This window comes from Rhipicephalus sanguineus, chromosome 9, assembly GCF_013339695.2.
Source record: "Rhipicephalus sanguineus isolate Rsan-2018 chromosome 9, BIME_Rsan_1.4, whole genome shotgun sequence".
NCBI classification, from domain to species: domain Eukaryota; kingdom Metazoa; phylum Arthropoda; class Arachnida; order Ixodida; family Ixodidae; genus Rhipicephalus; species Rhipicephalus sanguineus.
Window position 1 is genome coordinate 33,986,223 of NC_051184.2, and position 17,476 is coordinate 34,003,698.

General features: G+C 47.2%; 1 protein-coding gene across 2 annotated transcripts in view; it reads right to left on the minus strand.

The window, feature by feature from the left end:
* Positions 1–17,476, minus strand: part of LOC119404945 (tyrosine-protein kinase transmembrane receptor Ror2) — a 336,120-nt gene that overhangs the window by 55,741 nt on the left and 262,903 nt on the right. For both annotated transcript variants that reach the window (XM_049419130.1, XM_037671670.2), the window contains exon 3: positions 16,437–16,564. In XM_049419130.1, coding sequence (XP_049275087.1) covers positions 16,437–16,564 — 128 coding nt within the window. The remainder of the gene's footprint in view (positions 1–16,436; positions 16,565–17,476) is intronic.

The following is a 17,476-nucleotide window of genomic DNA, read 5'->3' on the forward strand; positions in this document are numbered from 1 at the left end:
CCTGAGTCGGGCCTGGTCATGAACAAGCGCGCCCTGGATTAGTTTAGTAATGAACGCCCGGGCCGGGCCGGCTCGGGCTGGTATGGTCAAGTACGCCGGGCCGGGCTCGGGCTGGGCCCGGGGCCGTAAAATCCGGCCCGTGCAGTGCTCTAGTATATAGATTTGCCTCGCGTAACGCCGTTCCTCTTTTTTTAATCGTGCTGCGTGATAGCTGGGACACCGTGTATATATATACACACACACATATATATATATATATATAATGCAGACCGTCCCTCTAGCACATTGTGCCAACAACGCCATAGGCTGCTCTCGGGGATCCATACTTCCCATTGGGCCCGCAAGCAAGCTATAGATATATAATATATATATATATTAATATATAATATATATATATATATATATATATATATATATATATATATATATATATTATATACATATATATATATATTATATAATATATATATATATATGTATATATATATATATATAATATGTATATAATATATATATATATATATATATATAAGTTTGAGTGTGTGTCTAGAGAGAATACTTGCGGGTGGCACTCACTAAAAAAAAAAAAGAAAAGATGCCTTTACTATCGTTTCAGCCATGACACCGCCTTCGTCAGAGTCTTGTGCAGCCCGTGCCACAGCCGAAACGTTATTGAATGCATTTTTTCCCGCTTCTAATGTGTACCACCTAGAAGTTCATTCAATGTAGAAAGCGCCGCGCGCATGCGCCGTTGCTCGACATGCGTTCACTATCAGTCGCGAAGGGCAACGCCTCTCTCAACTTTAACTTCTTTACTCTTTTATAAGCACAGAATAAATCGAGAATGCCTAATAACGTGCGTATTATTTAAACGCATTTTTTTTTAGTAAATAGCAGCGCACTGCGTACAGCATTCTGCACATCTCATTCGTGCACTATGAAGGCTTGCCTGTCAGGGAATCTTAAGGGAATCTCCTGGAAAGAAAGGCATAATTTCCTTTGGAACGCCTGCACATCTTCATGGCAACAGAAGGAGCTCCGCTCACAGCTTAATAAATTTTCATATGCTGAGTGAACGAAAGAAGGGGAATTAAAGGGTTCGCTTTTCTCTGCTGTGTCTTGCGACCCGTCGTTGAGCAAGTCAAATGCATTTTATATTCTACATCACGAGTGATACAGAATAAAGAAGTGGTTTTCAGAGATTGTAGGAATAGTTACAATATTATGTCGCATTACAATCATTGCTGTCAGCGCAAAAACGCCAAAATTCGCTTTTCTGCAACTCTTTGTGCTGATCAAAGTGGACGATTGGACCAGTATGATTCATGATTGACTTTGCGCTTGATGAAGTGCAGTTGAAACAGACTGCGCCTACACAGAACGTGAAAGGAGTGCTTCAGGAGAGCTGCAGCCCATTAGAGTAACCTGGTGGTGTAGCTGCGCAACAGGATTCAAGACAATCACCTGCAGCATATGAGTTAGTCGACTGTGGAAAAAAAAGAAAGAGAAAGAAAGAAAAAGAAGAAATGCAATATGATAGATAGGTGCCTTTTTTTGGTGTCATAGATGGCAGATCTGGAGTTTATTACACAACACGTCGGTCATATGTGTTCTACTACACGTACATTCCTAACAAAAAAGCTTACCAAGTTCGCATTTTCCTGAGTACAATATCATCATTCAACGACTGTATCATTTTTGCACACCCGTTTCACGGCGCCAAGCTGGCCGTGGCAGCCACACTTCGATAAGAACTAATTGAAAACAAATAAAAACTATCTTTAACTTGGTTTTTTTTCTCTCATTCCTAGCGTCCTCAAACTTATCCAGTTCTAATTTGAGGTAACGCAAGGAGCAACGAGCAACACCTAAATGGTACACCAAAGGTAATTCGCTTATTATGCAACCACAATATCCTGTTCGTACACAAACATAATGGTTCCACTAGCTCAAAAAGAACTCGGAAAGCAGCATGCTGCTCCAATATCCCGCTGGTGAAGGCCAGCGCAAGAAACTAAACAAACAAAGAAATAGCATGATTCTCTTGATGCATCGCGGGCGCGTCTATAACGGCCAGACCTTCGGCATGGCACATCTAGAAAAACTGCCAATTCATTGCCAGTCGTCGCCGTCGAGATAACGCCGACACACAGCGCTCTCTTTCCTGAGCGGTGAAGCGACAGTCTCGGGGCGTGTGCACCGTTTCTTTTGATTCTCTTTTATTTAGTGCCGGCGTCACTGCATACGTCTTGGCGGGACTTTTGAATTCTTTAAGGTCGATACGCCACGTGGTGTCGTTCACGCGAACTAGGCCGCTGGTGTCCAGAAAAGCTGCATATGAGTATAGGGTAGTATTAATGTTGTGGGGAATCATTAGGGTTGTGCTACCCAGTAGGGTAGTAATAATGTAGTGGGGAATCATTAGGGTTGTGCTACCCAGTAGAGTAGTAATAGTGTAGTGGGGAATCATTAGGGTTGTGCTACCCAGTAGGGTAGTATTAATGTTGTGGGGAATTAGGGTTGTGCTACCCAGTATAGGGTAGTATTAATGTAGTGGGGAATCATTAGGGTTGTGCTACCCAGTATAGGGTAGTATTAATGTAGTGGGGAATCATTAGGGTTGTGCTACCCAGTAAGGCAGTGATAGTGCGGTGGCAACATGGCAGCGTGTCCACGCAAGAAAAGCAAAATAGTACCGTGCAGAGAAATGGGCAAAGGCGTCACACATGTCGGACACCTATGCGAACGGAAAACAGCATGGCTAGAGTTGAGGCCTGGGCTAGTTGGTTCATGCTTATAACAGGGAAAAAAACAGCGCGATATTCTGACAGGACACAATTGACGAAGAAGGCGCTGTTGCTGTGCTTTCTTCTTCTTGTGCCTCTCAAAATTTCGCGCTGTTTTTTTTCCCCTGGAAAACAACAGAATTCCACGAAAAATTGTTGCACGCCGATCAACTGTTACGATTGCACGCATAAAGGTTAATGAACGTAGTAGCGCAAACATGCAGAATACTGAAACCAAACATCAGATAGAGACAACGTCGAAACTAAAGCCGAATGCTGCTTTAACATACGCCGAGTGTTCGTAGTGCGTATAACTGATCAGTATCGAACATGCATGTGTGTTCACGCATGCTACTCTAGTGGAACGCGGGGGATTCGTCCCGCCAGCTCGGAGCGTGCGACGGAGGGGGGTGGGGGGGGGGGGGGGGGGGGGGCAAAAATCAGATCATTTAGTCGCAGCGTCCATTTGAGCGTCGTTCTAGATAGTTACTGAAACAGTAAAAACGTTGAAAAAAAATACTGGGACTCATTTCGGGGAGGTCAAATAGAAGGAATGCATTTTCTTTCACCAATTCTTTCCGCTCCATAAAGAGAGAGAGAGAGAGATTTTCGATAACGCGACAAAACGGAAAACGTAGAGACAGGCTTTGAAATGTATAGCTCCAAGATAAGGTCCTAAATCAACGACCCAAACAAGGGAACTCAGGAACAACAAACTGGGGCGTCAAGAAGAGATAAAGGAGAAGAAGAAAATGATACCTCGTTTAGGAAACGGTGGCAAATGTGCCGCGACGAGGGAGAATGGAAACGAAAAAGGAAGGGAGGCATTGATTTCGCGCGGCGACGCGCGGACTCTCTTTTTCGCGAGCATACACTATTGGCGGCGCGCGACTGTTTTTCTTCCCCGCGGGGATAATAGAATGAGCGTTCGATTTTCCATAAGCATCTGCGGCCAAGTGTCCGAGACAAAACGGCCGGCCATTAGCAGTTCGCAGTAAAGAGGTATAGAAGGAGAGGAGGACGGTATCGACTGGGTGAGAGAATGCCCGGCCCTATGTAGGTTCCGGCGCGAAGTTTTTTCGCAGCACGCTGGTGGGACCATTCGCCGAAGCGGCGAATTGATTCCTCCGCCACGCGAAACGTTTATTATGTGGACACACAAACACATACACACACATGGGATTCACGCGCACCAGTGGACGACGGCTCTACGTGCTGGCGATCGCGGCCGCGGAAAATGGTGCAGTCGAGACAAAGCCTAACGATCGTTAAGAAACAAACAACTCCAAAGCGAAGAAAACTCGAACATTCGCAGACTCGAGGTGAGGGCCAGCTGGTGATGGAGCATACTTGGTGCAAATTAAGCGCGATGGACGAGGCAAAAGAAGGAACACACAAAACGAAGCGCTTCGTCCTAGCTGTGTGTTCCTTCTTTTGTCCCATCAATCACGCTTAATTTTCACCAAGAAAACTCAAACAGTACGAGTTTGTGTCGTGTATACGATACTGCATTCTCAAAAGTTACCGTAGTGATGAAATGATTCGGTGAGATAATTTAGTTCGATCGATTCATTCACTGCGTAGCCTATTCAACACGAATATTTGGGCTAGTTAGTGGTGACCAACCTTACACGTCTTAACTAACACAGAGAAGAGACACACGGACAGAATGGGCTCCAGACATCGACTGAAGGGTTAACTGACGAAAAACGGGAACGCATTTACTTGCGCAGAAACCGACAAAAACAAGCAGTTAGCGCAGTTAACACACACACAAAAGAATTCCAGTGCCGTTTAGGATGGCTTTTAACAGCGAAAGTGTTTAGCAAATTGTTCCTTGCGGGTCGATCGCAGAAAACTATCATCATCTTAACGCGTATGTGCCACGGAGCGGCTACATGAGAACGTGTACAGAGAGAGAGGGAGAGAGAGAGGGAGAGAGAGAAACAGAAAAACAGAGACACGGAAAGAAATATATAAAGAAAGAGCAATGATGACAAAAACATTCTTCACGAGGCGGGATTCGAACCCGCGTACCCTCCATTCGAAGGCGAGCGTTCTAAACATTCGGCTACCCAGGCACGCTAGCAAAGCATAGCATAGCCTTGTGTGGTATAGTGTAGTAAGGGGCTGGGAAAGGAAAGTGAGCGTGAGGAGGAGAGATGTGATGGTGAGGAGGAGGGAAATGAGGAGGGGAGAGAGTAGAACGTAGCACAGAAATAATGAGAAACAGAGAGAAAGAAATGCAGAAAGAAAGAGAGGCAGAGAACATCAACGAAAGAGGGAGAAAGAAGTAGAGAAAGATAACAAACGATAGAAAGAAAGAGGAAGCATGCATCGCGTCGTCTAGCGACCAGATACCGCACCACCTGGCCAAGCCGCGCATGCGCAGTAGCTAAGCCACGCCCACCCACGGGACATCGCGCGCAACCTCCGCTCCATAGTACATAGCCTGGCTGCGTACTACCGAGGAGGAAGCCGCGCATCTCGAAGCTAGACGTGTCGGTCGACGGGAAGTACGAGCGGCGACGGGCCCGTGCTTCGCTGTGCCAAGCTTTGCGCGACTTAGTGCGAACTGCCCGCAATTTTTTTTTCGCGGCATGAAAGGCCAGAGAAGGTGTGTTCATACTAGATTTATCAGTTTCATTACCAATACAGAACGCCTCAGCGCTAACACACAACGAATGCAGATTACCACTAATTACTAATACAGATTGCTACAACTACTAACACAGAACGCGACGCAGCAAGCTAGAGAAATCTTTTAAGCGCTCGGTATCAGTAATGAAACTGGCAACTGTGTGAGCGCGCCTTCCTTTGCCTTGCATGCCAAGGAAAATGCGTATCTCATGCCAAGGAAATGCAAGTATGTACCGCTGCCGTTTTTCTTCAGTAAAACCCTCAGTTGATGTCTATATCGCCCGTCCTGTCTACGTGTCACTTCTTTGCGTTACTGTCCCTTTCCACTCATTAAGATGTCGAAGGACTGCGCAGAAGGCACCACCTCACACGCTTTTCAGAAGTTGCAATTATGACAGACATGCATGAGCATGTCTGTTTTGAGTGGCAGCTTCAGGGGCTCCTGGCCGACTAACCGTCGTCGCCTCCCACAATCGAGGAAACCATTGGTTTTCATTAAAAAGGTTTTGTTCTCTCTCTCTCGCAGACAGAATATGCATGTCTGCCAAGTATCTGGCGCCGAATTCGCAAAGCTTTGCGTTCGTAAGCACTCAAGATATTCGGCCCACCCTGCTTTATTATTGATATTCGACACTTTTATGGTTAACCTCCCCGCCTTCTGCCTTTATTTCCTTCCTTCATTCAATCCTTCATTCCTTCCTTAATTCTATCCTTCCTTCCCAGCATCAGGATAGGCTGAAGTTTCAGCTTACGAGCGTACATCAGCGTAAGATGCTTTTGCGAATACGGACCCAGCGTAGAGTTTGTCTGCGAAGACGACAGGTGCATTACTGTAATGCATTTCTTATAAAGAAATCTCTATTGTCTACAAGAAAACGTCAGGTAACAAACGGGTGTTAAGGACATCTTAGTCGCAATGAAGAAGAAATGGGCATGGGCAGGGCATGTAGCACGTAGGCAAAATAACCGCTGGTCATTAAAAGTAAGAGACTGGATTCCAAGACAAGGCAAGCGCGCGATGGGGGAGACAGAAAGTTAGGTGGGAATATGAGATTAAGAAGTTTGCGAATATATAACGCGGCAGCAGAAAGCACAGGACCGGGTTGATTGGCGGAACACGGGAGAGGGCTTTGCTCTGCAGTGGGCGTAGTCAGGCTGCTGTTGCTGCCTATGATGATATTCCAGAAATCTAATACGCCAGTTGTCCAGTTTTGTTTAATATCACTGCTCTGCAGATTTAAAACATAACGTGGTACTTTAGGCACTATACGCTTGCCTGAATATTAGCCGAAACCCGGGTCTCGACAGGATTTGTTAGAAAAATAGATCCATTCGAGACGAGTTAAGTTTCCGATGCGAGAGAAATTCGGAAACCTTGCTGTCAATCGACCCAGTTGCGAAGTGAATCCTCCACCGCGGATGCAAAGAGGCAGAAGGAGAAAAACTTCGTCTTATCGATCAGCAGAACTTACCATATACAGCTAGCAAGTATATATACAGAGGGGCTTTTAAAGCGCTCTGGCGAGCTGTTGAATATTCATGGCAGAAAAGAAAAGGCAGCTGGCAAATGGATCGACCCGAGCGCATTGGGGTTTGAGGCAGTGACGAAGGGCGAGCGCTGGCGCTCGCGTAAGATGGCTTTATTGGATGGGCGCAAAACTGAGAATGAAAACATGTCAGCGCAAATCGATACTGCGTTGCCGCTCAATTGAAATGGTGATTTGCGTTCGTTTCAACCAGCGCACCGATGAACGAGGTTAATTATTCATTTTGAACATGAGTGACGACAGCTATTTTATCTTTAACTACTTGATTCCCTGCTAATCCCCCCAGAATTAGGATGTGCTATACGAATCGGTATTTACATTTACAGGAAAAGCCCTTTTGACACTAGCCTGTGGATGGAACAACTGTTCATACTGTCGACAGATGGTACCTTCACTTGACCGAATGAATGAATGAATGAATGAATGAATGAATGAATGAATGAATGAATGAATGAATGAATGAATGAATGAATGAATGAATGAATGAATGAGAGTAATGGAGTGAACGAAATGGATGGGTAAAATGGATCAATGAATGAAGTGCGTTCCGTAAAGGTATACTGTAACCAACGTTATGTATTGTGATTGACTTGCATACCAGTAAAGAGCAGGGCACTCACTTCGACCCAAATTCTATAAACAAAGGCGCGTGTTTCAGTTCACGTGAAAGACCAATTCATCATGCCTCATTCTTGTTCCTACTAGAAGATATAAAAAATTTCCAGCAACATCACGTCACGTAGGCTACAGAAAAACAAACACGCATGTCGTGCCAGTTTAAAGGAACGCGAACCTCCTTTCTAAGCATCCGAAGCTCCCGTGATTAGTTGGCGTTAGCGCCGCTGAATAAAAAAGAACAAGAAAAAAAAAACGCGCCCGCAGGACATGCGGGGTTGTCCCATACTAAGCAGCGTTTACAAACGGCCGACCACGCCGTGCCGTTATGACGGCTAAACTCATCCGAGCGACTTGATTAACTACCGTCCCGCGCGTCGCTATTCGTAATAACGCGCATAAACAAGCCCACATGCTCCTTCATACCCCCCCCCCCCCCCCCCACACACACACACGTGCTCGTATCAAAGCAGACACTCGGAATTAACCGCCAAACTCGAGTCATCAGCGAAAGCTCCCAAGTCCCAACGGAGCAAATACGAGTAAAAAGGGCTCAGAGGGACAAAAAAAAACCTGTTATAAATACAAAGGAAAGAAGTCATAAACGCAAAGTCATGGCAGCGATGAAGGGGGTGGCGGGCCGTACACGCGGGCGACACGGACGTCATAAAGAATGAGAGACCGAGAACCGAGGAGTGTGCAGGAATTTTCCAATTACACGAGTGAGCGACCTTTGGCGAGACGACGACGCAGAACAATCACTGCTGCCAACCGACCAACCAACCAACGAGCCATCTAGCGACGTACACGAAAACAAAGAAGAAAGTAAAACAAAGTCTCGCGAGATTTTGCAAGAAGAGAGGTTGAACCATCAACAGGAGAAAAGCGCGCGTCGCGGGCATGGCGCGAATAATTTATTATATTAAACACGCGGCGGCGCGGGTAGCAGCAGCGCGGCAAATCCTTCGGCGGCGCTTTCGCAATTAATCAAAGCCTCGCCCGAACTCATCCATAACGCGGCGGTAGCGGAGGCCGGGCGACAACGCGTCAGGCGCAGCCAGTGACGCCCCGGCGGCGAAGAAGCGACTATACACGCGGTGGAATATTGTTATAATGGACCACTCGGGACCGGAGGGGAACGTTTCGTTGTAGCGAGAATTTCGTTCATACGAGGTTGAGCGCACTTTTTGTCTAGAGACACGTCCGCTTGTAAACTTATCAGACATTTAGTCTCGCGCATTGTTTCAGTGACAATAGGGTTGCATATTGGACGCTTCGCATTGTTTGGCTTCGTTTTTTTTTTTTTGAATGAATTTCCTTAAATACGAAGCATTTCTTAGTGAACCAAAGGTACTTTGACCGGTTCCGTCCATCCGTCCGTCTCCCGTTTCCTCTTGCCATGAACAAGTAATGGAGCATCGGAGATTTTCTTAATCCGATGCAAATGCATTGAATTTGTTAACATGTCTTCCCACAGGCTGAAACTAATACCCTGGTGCTCTAATACTAATATACTAATAACACCCCGGTGCTCCAATACTGATATGTTGCATGCACTAAACTAATAGTCCACGTGCTGTGTGACTTGTTCACGGCAAGAGCTAACAGAAAGTTAGAAGCTTCACCGAGGAAATTAGGTCTGATCAGGTGCTTTATGTATGGGGATGACATTCTTGTTTGCCTATCTTATGAACTGGTGTATGACAGGACAAAGGACGAAGTGATAAGCTTCTTCGTAGGATATCGCAACTGGCTACAATTCCCCTTTAGGATACCGAGAGAAGGATCTGTAGTATATCTCTGTTTGCATGAGCATCACCTTTGCGAACCTACATACGTATCGGAGTTGCAAAACAAGTGACGATAAGCAGATATTGCCGTACGATTCCGGTCACTAAATGATGGATAGGAGGAGCGTTGCCACCGCATGCCTTCTGGAAGCAACTAAGAAGTCTCGCGGCCATACTATCGAAGCCTGAGTGAGCATGCCGATTGAGCGCGTAGAAGTGAACGGGGTACCCATGCCATGTGATTGCACCAACACTGTTATCAGTTTTACGAAGGCATCCAAAAGAGTAAGCTAGCCCGGAAGAAGAAAGATCATTTATTGCCACAATGTCATGCAAGCACGTGGTGATACACAGAATGAAGGAGGTTGCTCCGAGGCATGGAGTAAAAACAGTCTCTACAGCACCGAGAATGTTAATGGGAACATGAGGGAGGACAAACGCTGAGCATAACAGGCAAGGCAGTGAAATGTGCTCCACAAGACACGCCGAAGATTTCGTAGGATGTGTAAAAGAACTCGGTATACGAGACTCCCTCGTCCTGTGGTGCTAATTACTTAAGTCAAACGGAAAGGTCCATCAAGGAGAGGCTACCCAAATAGTTATGGCTTTTTGCAAGCTCCGAGGCATTTGGCAACGCGCTATGGTCTATACTTAATATTAATTAAATTAATATGTAACATGTTAATTTACATGACTAGATGTCCTCCCTCCCCCCAATTTTAGCTCGGCGAATGATGCTTGAGAAACCGAAAAACGCCGTCTGAAGGGAATCTGCGTTACGTAGTATTAAACGGGATTTCATTGCAAAATTCGGGGCATACACGCGTACTAGAGGAAGCACGCAGCCACAATAACAGCCAACAACGACAACAACCAACGCAAAACAAGAGAAAACTCAATGCGAAATAACAGCTGCCAGCAAACACAAAGGGGACGAAGTCTTGCATGAGTGACGTATACGGGATTTAGATATATTTCAGGCTAGAGAGGCCCGCCTTCCGATGCTTATTTAAGATACTTGTATTTAAAAAAAAATCATCATGAGGACTGTAACCTCCGGGGTGCCCTGTGAACCCGGCGTGGTGGGCGGACAATCTTTCCACCGATCTGCGACCGTTGTGACGCCCCACAGTGATCGGTTCCTCTCCTTCACCTTCCATTTTTTCTCGCTCTCTACTTTCTCGTACGTTTTTCAAGGTCTCCAGAGATGAATGGACGGGATCAACGACTCGGAGCAAGGCGGATTGATGGAGCCACTTTTGAATTTTAATGAATTCACGCGGGCGACGCCCCCTCAACCGCTTCTATCTTACGTTTCGCCGCTTTGTGTCAATCGCGGGGTGAGAGCCGTAACCGCGCTCCCGAGACTCTGTCACCTGGGGAAGCAAACTTAAGACCATGCCGTAGGACAACGCGCGGTCAGGGGTTCTGGCCGGCTTGAGATAGAAACCAATTTATCATGTCTGCCAACGTACATTTTGTGTCTTTCTTGATCCATCGCAAGCGCTGGATGCGGGCTGAGCTATTGATTCTCCATTTACTATAACGTCCTGTCACCGTGCGCTGGGAGGAGACATCGAGGCATATAGATATACAGACCCCACGTGATCACGTGCCCTGCATGAAGAGCTTCGATAAAAACAGACAAACGCGTATGGGTGGCCCAATAGAGACTCGCTGTCACGAAGGGTCCACTAACGGAGGAATGGTGAAGACCCGCGGATTCGCTTGCAAAGTCAAACGTGCTCCAAATCTCTCACTGATGAGCTTACGCTGTACGTTTCCTGCGAGTTCAGTCATTTATGGCAACGTCTGCCACACGAGTCATTAAGTTAGATAACGTGGAAGACTACACGAGTGCAAGAGTGGTTCACTACAACATTCTCCGCAAAACTGCAGAGGAAAGATTTCGCGTTTCGGAAGGAGACAGATGCTTTCTATCGAAACGTCGAATTAAATACTCGTTATCAGATATATTTTTCCACTTGGACCGGCTGTCTGTCTGTGTGTGTGTGTGTGTGTGCGCGCGCGTGCGTGCGTGCGTGCGTGCGCGTGTGTGTGTGTGTGTGTGTGTGTGCGTGCGTGCGTGCGTGCGTGCGTGTAACTCGCACGTCTGCTTGGACAAGATGTCAGCTAGGTAACGTTGTTATCTGAAAGAAGTACTTTCCCATATCTCATAAATGGGTCATATTCTGAAGGAGGTTTGAAGTGAAGATCCGAGAAACATCGATAACGATCTCCAGAATGATCGAAATGTGGACGCTGATCCTGAAATGTAGAGTTTTTGTTCCACGGTTATGTTTCGATACATGGTGACCGCATGGGGTGCCTCGCGAACAGAACGCTCCAGACCAGTCATAAACATGACTGTAGCTCATGAACAAACTTATTAAGAAAATAAAAAAAATATGACAAGAAGACAGTCGTGTACGAGCCGGGCCGCGTGTTTGAGACCCCTGCGGTACACGAAAGCTTTTTACTTGCGTGTAGCGTATGTTCAAAAAAAAAAAAAAGGTACAGTTCATTGCCAACTGCAGTTTCTCTATTACCGCGATCTAAGCAGCCGTAGCTCACGGGAGCAACCTTACTAACGTCATTTTGTAAAGCAAGCCTGTACAACAAATCTGTAACTCACGCATTAATTCATCTAGTCACTACCACTATGTTTTCTGTCTAGCTGCACTCTGAACGTAACATAAAGACAAACTTTCATACAGCTTAAGGCAAACAAGAAGGCATTTCACTCACTCACTCACTCACTCACTCACTCACTCACTCACTCACTCACTCACTCACTCACTCACTCACTCACTCACTCACTCACTCACTCACTCACTCACTCACTCACTCACTCACTCACTCACTCACTCACTCACTCACTCACTCACTCACTCACTCACTCTCACTCACTCACTCACTCACTCACTCACTCACTCATAAAACAGCTTCTGCAGTTAGTTAATCACTCTCATGGTTTTCGGCAGGAGGTGTTACATCACTCATCCATGAAAGCCTGCTCAACAAGCAGCGCTTCATAAACGCGCGCGGGCATCGCACTTTCGGCGACGAAAGCACCGTTAGCCGCGTATCGCCGTTACATCGGCTTCCGCGCAAGACGCGGCGTCGCGAAAGAAATCCCCCCGCTTGCTTTTCCGAGCAGAACAAGCCGGCCGGAGTATCATTCGTCTCGCGAACGCTTCATACCGCCCTTCGGACCGGTTGCGCTCATTAGTCAAGCTACGCGGGAACCTATATAAGCGCAGGCATCCCTCGCGCGGCGAGCTTTTGCCGCTGTAGCGGAACAAAAGCAGCAGCAACGAGACGAAGCTCGATTCCTTAGACGAACGTCGACGTATAATTAATCACGCCATCTCCGCGCTCGGCAACCTGGATGCAGACCACCACGGTTAACGAGTTGCGTGAGCCACTGGATACGAGTAGCTGCCATAGCTGCTATGAAGGAAGAAGGAGGGGGGGGGGGTGAATACCTCAGGAAAGCTGTCATTTCCGGCGTATCCGTCGAGAAAAGCGATACACGTCGTCGCTGCCAACCACGCACGAGCGGGTCGCGTTCTGGCGTGCTCGTGCAAGCGATGGAGAAAAAGAAACAGCATCAGGGGAGAGCATTACGTCACGCAGTCTCTACGAGCAAGCGAAACTCTCCGCGAAGGCCAATCCCTTCGCTATTTCCTGCGCAGAAGTATCGGGCCCAACGCTTCAGCTCTCCGAAAGCGCGCGTATGAGGCGAGTCTCTTTAGTCGGCTGCGCTGTACCGTAGCTTTGCTTGCGCTTAACGCGTGCCCTTACGCCACGTCACCACGTTTTGAGGCGACAGCCTTAGATGCCTCATCTAAGGTTCTTTTAAAGGGGCCATGAACCCCATTTCCAAGTAATGATCTAATGACCTCAGTATCGGCGTTTACTGCCTCCCGAATCGATTGCCGCAAAAATTTCTCGAATCCGTCAAGAATGAGCGGAGTTACGGGGGTTTGGCGCACGCTCTCAGCGCTTTCTCTCTTTTCTCGTACCGACGGGCGCACTAGAAGCTACATAGGGAGGGATGGCACGGGGGTAAGAAGTTATACGTCAGCGCGCGTCATGAAACGCGATCGCTCTCCCGCTGTGATTCGCGCGCGCGAGTGCGGCTACCATGTACTCAGGAGTGCGGCGCCGGCAAGTGGCGGCACCCCGTGGCAAGAAGCGCATCTGATCCGAACGCCGCTCTCGATTTACGTCGGCTATCGGCCAATAAGCATGCTATGTCTCTTGCGACGTAAACTGGTAGATCCGCGACGTCAACGTGCAGACGCCCCGCCCACCGACGAGAGTGAGAACCGGCCTCTGTTTGAAGAGAGGGTGCCTGGGGAAACGGCAACTTCGCGCTCCGCTTGTGGCCTTTAAGCGGCGCGCACGACTGTAATATTTGGCAGAGCAGTTCATAGCCGTGTCAGCTTTCCACAGGATGTTTTTCAACAAGCCCAAGGGGTGCTTCATGACCCCTTTAAGCATCTAATGTACTTTTAAGGCGACAGCCTTAGATGCCTCATCAAACTCGAAACGTGACCGTCGGCGGCAACACGAGCGGTGCAAGACATCGTCAAAGGATGACGTCACCATAATGCGTCATCATGACGTCACGCATCGCCAAAAATTGTGACGTCATGATGACGTCATCACAAGACATCGTCGCCTCGTCAAAGGTGGGTTAAGCACGGAGGCCGTGCAAAACTACGTTAGGTGCAGAAAACTATCGGAGGTGGGGTGGGGGAGGGGGAGGGGAGGAGGTTATTATATCGATTGAGAAGAAAAAGATCGCTTTCGCCTTCGAGCAGCCTTGGGCAAATGCATAAGGGACCGTGTGATTTTCATTATTATTTTTCAGTAACTTTGTGGTACGCGTTTTCCTTGTTTTTAGTGCACTTGTGCAGAGCTTGCACTACCGCGAAAAGTCGTTGTGTATCTGCTTGACAGCTTGTCTCGGTTACAGCCCCACTCAAATGACTGACCAGAGGTCCAGTGTCCGGTATTATTACGTGAAGGACCGGGGTTTGTGTCCCATCGCCCGTTACAGCGCTCGGCAGGAGCGGGCTTGTGGCCTCCCATTCTTCCAGTTTCATTTCAACAAACCTCGGGTGGCGAAATCTGGCCTAGTCTGTCACTAACTGACGTTCTTAGGCGACTGTTTCAAAGTGTTTTCATTATTTTCTCGCTGTGACGTGCCTGTTTCAAAGCTTACGTGATGTCGACTCGAAAGCGTCAGCAGCGAGGTCCCCGAAGCGGTCACATGGCGCGATGTCTTGCACCGCTAACGACGGAAGTGCGGTACAAATCGTTTCTAACTGAAGAAAAGGCTAAAAAAATGCTGTATTGCACGGTGAGCCACTCAAACGGAGAGTACGGTAGACGCGACACAAGAGCTTGCCAAATGAACTGCGTCGGCTGAATTCGTCGGAGGAGCGAGACGATGGGTGATAAATGATGCCAATATATGACGCGGCCTGCGTCGGATATGAGCTTAGTTGCAGTGGTTGAGCTGTAGGTAACCATGACTGAGAGAGACGTTACTATTGCTTTTTGAGTTTCCCGGAATACCGTGTCTCCGCAAGACCATTAGCTAAAGTTGCGGAGGGACTGTGTCGTTCTGTCGAATTCAAGACCGTGGGTTTGATTCGCGTCAACGCCACGGCAGAGGCAGAAGGTGAAGACCGCAACGTCTCGCAAGTTGAACGTTCGTAAAAACGTAAAACAGTCAGAACGACGTCAGAGCCCTGTCAATCTTCGCGTTGGTGTTCGCTGCCAAAATTGGGAAGGCCTGCTCAACCGTTCAATTCCGATTCGTCTGTAGGATCAGACGGTACAACAGTTTCGCTGGGCATCCTTCTCCAAAGCGTGGAGTGGAGTCGTTGTCGTTTAAAATCCCTTCTAAACCTCAGTAACCGCAGCAACACACGCACGAAACGGTCAACAAAACGTGCTTTCAATGAATCTTAGGCCTACTTCTACGCGAGTGTTTAGAATGATCTGTCATCGTGCTCTTCTTTTCCTCTTGCCTCCTTTACAGGTTCCGTTCTGTTGTCCCCTGCAACCCGAGCTCAAGCGTGGAGTTTCACACATTTACGGTTACCCGTTCCTCCGCTCTATTCGCCGTGGGAGCCGCGACTCCAAGTGGGCTTCGAAAAACAACTGGAGACCACCGACTAGGCCCGGCGAGCCGCACTAGCCAATGGTTTCCTGGAAGAGTGACTCCAACCACAGCAACTAAGCGACCTCATTTTATTAACGCTCCTTCTCTCTCTTTTAAAGCAAATTATAAGACACAAGAGGTTCGAAGGCAAGGAAACGGGTTTGAATAATTTCACCACGCAGCAACGAGCAGTCACAGTTCCGCAAAATTCAGACATTGCGCACGAAAACAACAGCCAGAACTTCAGCATTACTGCAATCTCCGCGCTTCATTTTATGCGAACTCATCGCAAAAGCGCGCACGGTGGGTTCAGCCAGACAATGCTGACGGAATAGCTCGCGTTTCACCAATTAACGTGAAGGGGCGCAATTTCGGGGACCAGAACGAAAATACCGTAGCAGAGACGTTCTAATACTTCCGAACAATCCGCGGGTACACGTAGAGAATTAATTAAATCACTACAACGAAGTTCGAAAACAAACACTACGTATGCGTGCGTTCTGTAGTGTTCGTGATCCTGTCTCGAGTAACTGAACAATGCTGAGTTTGGGAAATCAGAATTACTTTACCGCCCGACAAGCAGGGGTCGTAACAGTTCTACGGAAAAACCAAACATCAAGCTTTTTGCAGACGGTAACCAAACACCCATTGTGGACAACACAATGCCTTAGGTGTCACAGTGAAGGCATCATTAGACGGTCATTCAAACAAGCCATATATGACTGCCTATAAACACATCGAATGACAGGATTTTAGCCTTAGGTGTTCAAAACACGCTCGGAGAACTTATAGAAACCCATTATAAGTCCATAGAAGCCTTATAGAAGCCCACTATTCGATGAATAAATCGCAAATAAATAAACCAATAGCTTACCCTCTTGCCGTCCTTCCACCACGTTATCACAGGGGGCGGGTCGCCCTCAGCGTCGCATCGTAAAACCAATGTGGTCCCCGCTGACGCGTTGAGCGTGGTCCGTGGTGGTCCTTCAAGCTTGGCCGGCACTAGGAATAAAATAATCAGACAACTCAGTCAGAACTTCAGAATGAACACTGTCAACTGGCATCAATGCAAGCCCGATAATGAACTGACCGAACACTTCCCAACATTGCCAAGGTGGAGAACGAAATTGACGAACCATTCCACTCTATGAAGGTGGATGATCAGCAAGCCGTGTAATACACAGCGGAGGTGACGCGTAACTTTAATGGAAGGCAAAGAAAGGTTCAGCACTTTCTAATTTAGCCTACGCTCCCTTAAAGTGCTTCCAACTCGATTTTCATAGGCCAGATGTGCAGCACGAAGGTTACTTATGTATTTATTATTTACTTACTCCCTTATTCCTCTCCCAATGTGTAGAGTAGCCAACTGGACGTAGTCAGTTTAAGCTCAATGCATTTGCTCTATTTCTTCACTCTCTCCCTATTATTTATTTGTTTACGCATTTATTTATTTGTTAAGTTTATTTTGTCATTTCACTTATTTATTTCACTTATCTGTTTATTTACTTGCGAATTTATTTAGTTCATTTGTTTATACATTTACTTATTTATTCAGTTTCTTTCTCTTTATTTTTAGTGGACCAGTGGTAAGTAATAGGGTTTGCCCAATTGCTGTGGCACGGTTTTGGGACGTTAAATCCCAGATATTATTATTATTATTAATTTCTGCGGCACAGCGCATACCTGCTAGGGGTTTTTCTGTTGAGCACGTAATTGCTGACATGGTAGCTGTACCCAAAGTTACAGGAACGCCTAGTTACACACAGCTTCGCCGTGAAAAACTCACGGTCGTACTTCTTACAGGTTATTGGTTAATCGCTTCGATTGCCCTATAAGATCGACTGAAAATGGGCAGTTAAAGAAACAGTACACCGCGCGAGACGAAGCACTAACCTTTGTATTAACCCCTCTGTG